This window comes from Abrus precatorius, unplaced genomic scaffold (assembly GCF_003935025.1).
Source record: "Abrus precatorius isolate BTA unplaced genomic scaffold, Abrus_2018 Scaffold9, whole genome shotgun sequence".
NCBI lineage: Eukaryota > Viridiplantae > Streptophyta > Magnoliopsida > Fabales > Fabaceae > Abrus > Abrus precatorius.
Window position 1 is genome coordinate 26930588 of NW_020874439.1, and position 10775 is coordinate 26941362.

Here is a 10775-nt window from a genome sequence, read left to right on the forward strand (position 1 = left end):
CCAACCTTAAAAAAATATATATATGGTTCCTGAGCTGTTAGCAGTACTACTGACATAAATTTTATTATAGTTGTCATGTAAATAAGGGATAAGAGCCACCTTGTCTTAGAAAAACCGCATAAATGTTTTATGATAATTAAAAAATGTCAAAAATAATTTCAAAAATAACATTTTTAATATTCAATTAACTTTTAAATATATGCAATATTAGATTTTGTTTTAATACTAACATTTTTAAAAATTTAGTTTTAATAATATTAATATATTTAATTGTATTAAACTTTGTGTTTTTAATAAAATTTATTATATATAGTTTCTTATCGAGTGTAACATTATTTAAATTAAAAAATTAATATTAAATTAAATCACAAATACAATCCTGATTTTCTTAATAACGAAATAAAGTATAACGTGCATGTCTATACATGCAATGTGTTTTGTAAATATATGTTTTAAAATCAAATATATATTAAGTCAACGAATGTTAGCTTATCCGGTATGAATAGGATTCGTATTTAATAATGAATCCAAAATTTATCATACAAAAGTTTATACTAATAAAAATAATTAATGTAAGTGAAAAACTTATTATTGATGTTAAAAATTTTAAGTATAAATCTAGCATATTCAAATGATTTTGAGTTCTTAAAATAAATTCCTCATGAAAATATTTTTTTTAAATGAATGAAATTTTTAAATTTTTGGTTAAATAAATAAATTTTAGGTATGAAACTCAAGAAATTATTAAAAACATATATATAGTTACACTTCAAAAGTATGAGGTTTCTTATGTATTTATTACAAACCTATGACCTCAATAAAAAAAAATGATAAATGCATTTATTACTAGTAATGGTAATAAAATGTGGTGTTTGAAAAAGGAAAAAACAATTAAGGCATCATGGTATTTATTTAAACCAATGCAAATTTCATTGTGTATTGCATTATAAGATGATATTCTTTTAAAGTAAGTTTGTTTGTAATGTAAAAAATTAAGAAACTATTTAGCTTTCTCTATTAGTTTATTGTTCACATAATTAACAATTTAAATAACACATTACTAAGTTTATATCTTAGTAGATGTGACATAATGCTCACATGAACAATCAAATCAAGTTTGTTTAACTAGATTTATATTGTTATTTATTTCTTGGAGTATGTCCCTTAGAATGCATCTTTTGTCACCACGTCTCATCCATCACCATCTTCTTGTTGTCTGAGTTGTTTTAACTTGAAAGAAAAAACAAAAACAAAAATGAAAAAAGTGAAATATGGTAATTTTTTTATTTATTTATTTAGTTGTTTAAATAAAATATGTTTTGGAACAAGCTGAAGTGTTTCTCCCTGCAATTTCCCTGTGGCATAGCATAGAAGAAAGGTGTATTTTTTGTATACCATTAACATACGTTTGTAAATTAATTTATTAACTATTTTTAAATATTGAATTAATAACCACTTTTAAATACTGAATTAGTAATCGATTCTAGAAATCAATTTAGTAATGAAGTTTAGAGACTAACTTTAGAGATGATGTCTGTGTAAAAATTATAAACAAAATATAAAAATGTTGTTATTTAATAAGCGAAGATAATACATAGTAAAAAATTTTGAAACTCTCTTTAACTTTTGTAATGGCTTAAATATAAAGTCAGAGCATTTGATGATGAAGTATGTGTGAAGCATAAAGTCTCATAATACAGTGTAACATTTTCATTTTCTTTATTTAAATAAACAAATTTTTATGACAAATAGAAAATAAATTTATTTCTATTCATGAATTTAATAATAGAATAAAGACAGAATTTTATATTGTCTTCTTATGAAAGTTTCATAAACTTCAAAAAAAAAAAGTCAAAGCTTTCAAAGGTAAAACTTTGAAATAATTAAATAAAACATAACTTTACCTTTAGCAAATTATTTGGTTTATATTGAACACATATAATATAGAATTTCCACTAAGAACATTTTTAAAATATTCATTACTACGAAATTGTCCAAGTATCATATATTATAAAATCTGACATTATAAATTATTTACAAACTTTGGTCAACACAAATTATAATTAGATCACACAATAGAATTTTTCAAATGGCTTTAGTTCCTACAAAGCAGTCTTCCTTTAAATATCCTTGAATTATGATCCTAGGACGAATCAGACATCTTTATCTCTTCACTTTCATTACTTGAAAATATTAGTAAGGGTGAGTATCTCCCGCCCCACTAAATCTCTGATTTAATATAAGTAAAGTACTTACGTGTATATACCGTACTAGGAATATTACTTAACATGGATTAAATTAGCAATAACACTTAAATCATCCAAGTTGCTATCACAAAGGAGCACACATGACAAACAATCAATCATGTTCACCATTTCAGATCATGCATCTTTTTACTAATTTGCAAGTCATAATACATGTATTATATCATGTCAATCAATATGTCACAACACATGTGTCCTAATCGTACCCGTCAATGTATTACAACACATATATCATAACAACATCAACCGAAATGTTACGATGCATATATTGTGACTATACAATTTTTATACCACTTCATACACATCACACTTTTACATTTATTTTAATTTCATATTCAATACCCCTGCGATCCCATGAAGATTTCACAGTTTAGATAGTCGCATATTAACTGCAGCAACACGGATACACGTGTGCCGACCGAGCCCCTTCTAGCAAAGGTATAGTTCAAAGTCTCGTCAGGAAATTAGTGTGTGGCCTATGAATGCTTTTACTTTCAGCAAATCATTGTGCACTTATTCACACTTAGCATTCACCACCCTCATTTTTCTAAGATTTTCAAATCTTCTCCAGACTCTATACCCCCAGTGTATCTTTAAACTCACCACCAACATTTCTCATTCTTTTTCACACCTTTTTATAGGACAACATGTCATAATACGTGAGTATTGACCAAATAATTTGGTATATTACAATATATATATATATATATATATATATATATATTATGGTATACCCTTTGCGTCATACTACAATACCTATATTGCAATCCTATCCATTCATCTATTCTGACTCCTGTATTATAATAACCTTTTTTAGCATTCCATTCAGTTTACTCACACGTGCGCCCACTATACGTAGCTACAGTTACTGTGGCACTGTGATCACATCATACAGAAAATCCTTTCTTTATTTAAGAATGGTCAAACACTTGCATCAAATCATAGGTTCACTCGTTTGAAATACTTCAACTATTAAACAACATATATAATAATTATATCATTCATCATGGAAATATCATCAACCAACTCATTCATTCACAATACTCTAACACTTTTTATTACAACCTAGTTCAACCAATATCAACATACTACAATCATCAACAAATACTTGACACAGAAAATCCTCAAACAGTTCATACATCACACAAATCAATATAATGTGCTAGAGGTCAGACATCTCCAGACTCAGCCCAATCACACAACTCAATTTACACATTTTCTCGATAATAATAAAGCCATTTATCCTAAGGTCTAACATAATTCCTTATTACAAAAACATTAAACAACATGTCCCGACTACTCCTAACAACATTTACTTTGTAGAATCCTAATGTTTCTCAAAAACTGTTTTACTTAAAGTCTTTATTACAAGTTACCTTTAGATAGTTATCAAAATAGTTAAGGATTTCCTATTTTAAACTACCCAAGAGAGATTATGCTTTGGGATTAACTCCCTTTACCTTGGAATGAAGACCCTTCACGAAATCCATGATAGAATAGTTCTCCACACAGATTTTTTGTTCCTAAAACATGGAATTTTCCATGAGAAATCGAGAATACAAGAAAGAGAGACAAGAAATAGAAAATTATAACTCATAAACTTACCTCCAAACGTCTCAAACTCAATTTCAACCTTCAATCTAGTTTCCAAACGGCTTTGGAGGCAATTTAATTGGTAAGAATGGGTTGAGAATAGAGAGAATCGAAAAGATTTCAAAGGGAGGGATAGGAAATGAATTTCTCGAATCCTAAACCCTTCAAATACCTCTATGATCGTGACACGCTCGCTACAGCAACACACTCTCGCTGCAGCGAGGCATCTCTCATTGAAGTGACACCCCTTGTCGCTACAATGAAAATCTCAGAGGAAACTGCACTCTAATTTCTGCAAAATCTCGCTACAGCAAGACTGCACTCAGAAATTCATCCCTCATTGTCGCTCTCTGGCTACAACAAGAAGACAACAGTCTCATGCCTTCCTCTCAAAATTCTCTCACTACAACGAGAATCATCTTGCTACAGCGAGAACACCCATGCACTACATACTTAGCCAATTTTTCAAATCAACCAAATCTGCCACATAATTCAACACACATACATTCATATGAACAAATCAATATATATCCTTACAAAATTCAGGGCGTTACATATAGAACCTAAGAACTATTCACTCCTACAAGTTGGTCGAAATAGATTATGTTTACAAGTTGATTTAAACATTAAAATTAGTGAAAACTTAATCTTATAGTTTTGCTTCAAGATAAATATTCAAAATCAATTCTATAAATTTATAATAAGTTTATAACTATTTATTTTACCCCTTTTTGACATAAAATGAAAGTAATACAAATTAAAATGTGAAATTTCATTTTTAAATAAAAATAAGACAAAATTATGAAAGTTTACCTTTCAAATGAAAATAGATAAGTAAATCAAAATGAATTTATGAAATTTTTAGAATTAAGGAAAGCAAAAAAAAAAAAAAAAATTATTTAACGAGACACCACATATTTCTATGTATCAATTGATACTATGTAAAACTCAATCATCTTCTTCTTTTTAATATACTTTTAGATCGACTAATTTTAATTTTGAATAATTCTTATAATAATATTCATTTTATTTAAAAATTTCAGTTACATATCAGGTTTAAGTTGGTACAAAGCAATTCAGTATTCCCTTTGATTGATAACCACTTTTTCTAGGATCAAATTTTTATTTACATTAAATTTGTTTGACAAAATAAATTTTAATCATGTTAATGGTTTTTCTTTTATTTTTAAAAAATAGGCAAATCCATGATTTTATAATATTCAAATTAGCACAAAGTTGTACACTAAACACTTATGATTTCAATAATAATAAAGATAGGACTCGCTTTTCCATCTTATTACATAGATTTCAATTTTTTCAATCTTATTTTCCAAGCAATGATGCTTGCCATGGTTAAGCATTATCAAGAGAAAAATTGATAAGTAATTAAAACCTTTGTGGGCTAAGACAAAAGTGGAACTACAAAATCACATAAAGAACCAATCAAGAGGGAGTGTGTGTGTGTTTACGTTTGAGTGTCTTGTGGCACTTCCCTTTGACCTTTTAATTATCATCAAGTTGTGAATTGAAAATGAAAACAATTTGAAATATCTCGCATATCTGAGAGGTGACAAATAACTTAATTTTTCCTTTCAATATCGCTATGCCCAAGTAATCAATTAGTTGAATTCATAAGCCACATATATCACTTCACTAGCATTTAAAATCTAATAACTAAAGAAAGGAGGGTGAAATAAAAGATATAAAGAACCATATATTATTATAATTACTTTCTCATATGAGACATTGAAAATTTAAGATCTCTTTTCCTAGTCTTCCATATGTCAACTGAAGACAAAGATTAGTTGATTAAATCAAAGATTGATCATTTGGAAAGGGAGTGAGATGAAGAGGGATTAGAGCATGCAACAGGGGCAGATCCATGTCTATGCAAAAGCTCACGAGCCAAGGCTTGAAGATCACCACCACTACCACTAGAGGCTGATGGGCCACTACCCAAATATTGACGTGGGTCTATGGGCCTTTGCTGCATGGCCCATGAAGAATTTTGGGCCATTGGGTCAAAAAGTGAAGATAAGTCATATGTGGCTGGCACGGTGGAGGCAGGGGCTGATGGGAGGTCAGCTATTGAGATCACTGGTGGTGCTATGGTTGCTTGTGGTGAAGAAGGTGGTGGTGGTTGGGGTAACTCTAGTGTTGCAAGGTGGCCTTGTAAGTATGAGAGTTCTGCTTGCAAACTCACCACCTGTCCAATAAAGAAACGAGAAAGGTCATGATCAAGATAAGTATGCATTGATTGTTGGTAAAGTTTTATTATATTTAAAAATTGTTATTTTTCTTTTTCATATGCTCTAGATGGGCATTGAATACATCATCTTAAATGCTATTAAGTACTTAAATATGTAGTAGCTATTTTATATATATGTATATTTTATTAAAAACAATTGCTTTTGCTTCTAAAACATGGACACCTTGTATATAAAATAGAAAAATTAGAACTCTAAATCCTTGAATATTTAGTCCTCTATTTGACATTTCTATCCCTATAATTTACTTCTATTTTAAATTATTTCATGTTTAAGATTTTTCACAGGAAATAAGAAAAACAATAAATATCTTAATTAATATAATAATTTACTGAATTATACTTATTATTTATTTTATTTGTTTGTTTAAAAGTTGATTATTTAAGGTAAAATTGGCGGGAATTAACGTGAGGCTTTAGGAGTGTTTGGAAGAGTTTATGAGAAACTTTTTTAAAAAATATTATAACTTTTATAAGCTCTTTTTTATTTATTTTAATACTCTTTTTAGAATAATTTACAAAATAAAAAAATTATTTTAACTTGTTTTTAATAAATTTTACAATTGAAATTATATTATAAACTTTTATATAATAAAATTTATTTAATAGTTGTATAATTGAATTATTTCCTCAAACACACGTTTAGTCATTGATAGAGCTATATTTAAAGAGACTTTTGCTTAAGAAGTGAGAACTCCAATCAGGTTCATGGTTAAGTAACACTATATCATGGAAGAGTGGATATAATTAAGAAAAGAAAAGCTTGATTAGGGCCAAGCTGGGGGTGTTTCTTCTGCACATTCCCGTGCTCGTATTAAAAATAGGACCTTGAACAGCACAAAAATGTTGAGTTTCATGAAAGTGAATAAACTTAAGAATGACAAGTATGAAAGCGTGACTTTAAAACAACATTCTCGAGGTTATAAAACAAGAGTTTTGTAAGAACTAAGTCATTTGGGGGAAAATAAACAAATTAATATGATTCGACTTAAAGGGTAAAAAAAATGATCGCTTGAAATAAAACAAATCTTCCATATATATTTTGAAAATGACTTTTGTTTAAAAATCAGATTTTCTGACAATGACCAATTATGAGGGCATGGGGATTAGCTAATTAGCAACTCTATAATCAAATAAAAATATTTTACTAATATCTAAGATAGAGGGATGAATTGACTATTGGTTAAACAATCACATGATAGTATATAACAGCATTAATAACTAATATATAATATTCATGTGTGTTCATAATATAATTCTTTTTAAGACTTCTATTTTGTTTATAATCTTTTGTCTTGTTGGGACTTATGCTCACATAATTCTAAACAATATAGTGTGTGAACATAAAGAAATAGCAGGAAAAGCCAAGAAACAAATACACACAATCACCATTTTAGATGTTAATTACCTTGTAGTAGTTCATTGTTTCTCTAATTAAAGAAGCAATTTGTAGGCAAAAGAATAAAGAGCTAAGCTTCTTTACAAGTAATAAATTGTAAAAAACGATCAAAGAGAAAAGAAGCTCCACAATTTAAGGAAGATTGCTGGTTTGATTTGATGGTGTCGTCCCTTTCTCGCAGATCACCTCTATTTTTCATAGATAAAATAAAAGAAAAGGGGTGGGGTTGCAGTGAAAATTTTCTATTAAGGAGATTAATTTATATATTAAAGATAGGGACATAAAAACGTACCAATGGTCAATTTATAAGGAGGATAGGGACAGAAAAACGTACCGCGCCTATCAAATTGCCTAAACCCAAGAAACTAACCGACCAATTCCCCTAAAACCAGCGAAAACCAAGTGGCTAATGGTTCAAGCCATGAACTATTAGACACTACCCATTTGTGTAACCGCCGACCACATAATTTCTTAATCAATTTAACGTTGTGGGTTTCAGTAAAAAGCATAGAAACTGTCCCCTATGTTCCATGGCTCTTTGCATGCCCTACCTTGTTTCCTCTTTCTCCCAAGGCCCCCAACCCAACTTTTGTTCCTCTTTCGGGGGGCACAAGACACTACTACCATGTATGTAAAGGCAAAGTGGAAGAATGGATACTACCTCTCTTCAAAACCTTGGAAAAATATGCTTATAATATGAATGGATTCCATCCTTTTTAATGCAAAATGATGTTAGTCAGAGTGTTTTGTTGAAAAAAAACAATGATTAAAAAGATTATTGGTTAAGGAATTAAAAAACTATTTAAAACATATAAATACACCCATCCACATAATTTTTATTTCATCCTAACAATATTTTTAATACAAAACTTAGGAACGGTTTGATTTGGAAAAAAAAATTACTATTTTTTTAACTACAAAATTGTTTTCTTTAATTTCATTTCTTATATTTAAAGATTTGCATAAAAAATAGCAAAAAATAGATTATATCTCTTAAAATAAGAAAATAAAGCGACAATTTTATAACTAAAAATAAAACATTTTCTAAAACTGAATTGTCCTTACTATTTCTTTATTCCTTAACTATTGCCTTGAAAATACTCACTAATAAGACTCTTTTAATATATGCCTAAAGAAGAATAATTCTAAAGAAATATATTTTAAAGAACGTTTCAAATAATAATAATAATAATACGTTAAACCAAAATACATACTTAATTTCATTACCGGCTCCATCTATAAATTGATCAATCCTTGAGGAACCAAAAATGAAAACAGCAATAATAATAATAAAATCAACTTCCTTCTTTCCGCCCCCTTCCCTTTATACTGCGGTAAGGTGTTACAAAATGAAGATGAAAATTCAGAGCCATTCAAATTTGATGTGATCATCAAAAGTGGTGGATTTAATAGCCCATTTCAATGCTTGGCTAAAAAACAAAAACAAAAACTGGGGGTTACTCTAAACATATACGTGGTTTTTTCAGTTTCTGGAAAGTACTAACATATAAAATAAATATAAAAATAGTAACCCATCCACCATCTACAATCTATCCCCTTCTAATTCTAAATGTGTAGAAATCCATATTAAGGTGCTCATATATTCCCGAGTCAAGAAAAGAAAAAGGAGTCTGAAACAGCTGACCACATTCTAAGATTCACCTAGCTAGCTACTATAGCTGGCAAAGCTTAGGGAGAAGATACTTATGACAAGACAGCCAAAGAAGTGAACAAATAATAGTTAACAAATATGCCAAGAAAAAAATCATCCTTATCTCTAGAATCACATGATCATTAACGTATTCTATTAAACAAATTAAAACTTCTAATTAATCACCACATCAATTAATTAATCAATTATTATTATTAATTACCTGTTGCTGAAGAGCAAAGATATGAGCAACACAACCATACACGGGGTCTCTAAGCCTTGCTTGTGCTTCATAACAAATGGTGACAACCGCATCAAGCCTCTTATGCACTGGAATGTTAAGGAGTAACTTGGAAACGTTACTAGCTCCAAAAACCTTATGCACCGCCGCAAAATGCGTGGCACCTTGCTCTGAATCAAAGTATGGAGCAAAGATGCAACCTGGCACGCACTTTCTCCTCAAAAACTTGCATGCCCCACATGGGCTACCGCCACCGCTATTGCTGCCGCCGCCGCTACTACTACCACCACCACTTCCGCTACAACTAGAATTTATACTCATTTTTTAAAGGGTTGTGTTTTTTTTTTTTTTTTTGAAATATGACTGGTGTAAGATTATGAGGTTTTATGAGAAGGGGTTGAGAGGCATGTGATTAGGTTAATGAAAAAGGTTTTGTATTAGAGGAAGAAAAGGAAGAAGAAGAGAAGAAGAAGGAGAAGAAGGAGAAGAAGAAGAAAAGGAACGGTGGTGATTGTGTTGAAGGAATTTAGGGTTTGGTGAGGGGTTAATATTTTAATGATGAATTTAAAAAGGTTAGAAGAAGTCTTTAAAGCCACGCGAGGGAGGAAAGGGTTAACCCCCACATATTTAGTTGCTTGCGTGAAGCAAACATGCGATAAGCCCCTCTTACTATAATCTCTTTCCTTTGGTTTTTTCCTCTTTTGCCTAAAGAATTGAAACTCATGCTAGCTATAGTTATATATTCTCCCTTTCTCTCTCTACATATCTATCTATCTATCTAAAGATGCACAGACTCTTGATATTCTCTAGCTATAGCGGCATATTCATGTGATGCATGTATGGGAAGGAAGGGAGGTTTTGATTTTGGAGGAGGGGGTGATGTAAAAGTTGAAAGAGGTTTTTGTTGCAGACTCCAAAAGGAAGATAGAATAAGAAACTGTGTGTGTGTGTGTGTGTGTGTGTGTGAGAGAGAGAGAGAGAGAGAGAGAGAGATGAAAACGTGTCAAGGGGAGTGTCTATATTTGCCTCTGCGTGTTTTAAGCTGCGTGGAGGAGAAAAGACGCCAACTCAACTTTCTTTCTTTCTTTCTTACTTTCAATCAGCTAAGGTTGAAAATGACGCACCCTTTTGTCTTCCTCTTCTTTATAAAATGCCAAAACGCTTAACCTATGACTATGAGTTATGGAGTTGAGGCAACAATATGACGTGAATCCCTCAGAGCTTCTCTTCAATTCACTAATTCATTTCCGATTTTACTATATTCGGAGTCGGTATTCAAATAATGCCTCTCAACAAAAAATAATACTATGCGTGTCTGTGTGTATGTGTATGTGAGACAGAGGGGAGTAATATTCGGTAAG

General features: G+C 30.3%; 1 protein-coding gene across 1 annotated transcript; it reads right to left on the reverse strand.

Moving 5' to 3' along the window:
* Window positions 1-5484: 5484 nt before the first annotated feature.
* On the reverse strand, window positions 5485-10374 carry LOC113850564 (LOB domain-containing protein 18-like). The gene is made up of 2 exons (XM_027481139.1): window positions 9397-10374; window positions 5485-6063 (listed from the first exon to the last, which is right to left on the reverse strand). The coding sequence occupies exons 1-2, from the start codon at window positions 9733-9735 to the stop codon at window positions 5683-5685; spliced, it is 720 nt and encodes a 239-aa protein (XP_027336940.1). The 5' UTR covers window positions 9736-10374; the 3' UTR covers window positions 5485-5682.
* Window positions 10375-10775: the final 401 nt, after the last annotated feature.

Excerpts from the sequence above, each read along its gene's own strand:
- LOC113850564 (XM_027481139.1), bottom strand. The coding sequence starts at position 9,735 with ATGAGTATAAATTCTAGTTGTAGCGGAAGTGGTGGTGGTAGTAGTAGC. Across the intron at positions 6,064-9,396 it reads TCTTTGCTCTTCAGCAACAG|GTGGTGAGTTTGCAAGCAGA; the intron begins GTAATTAATAAT and ends TTTATTGGACAG.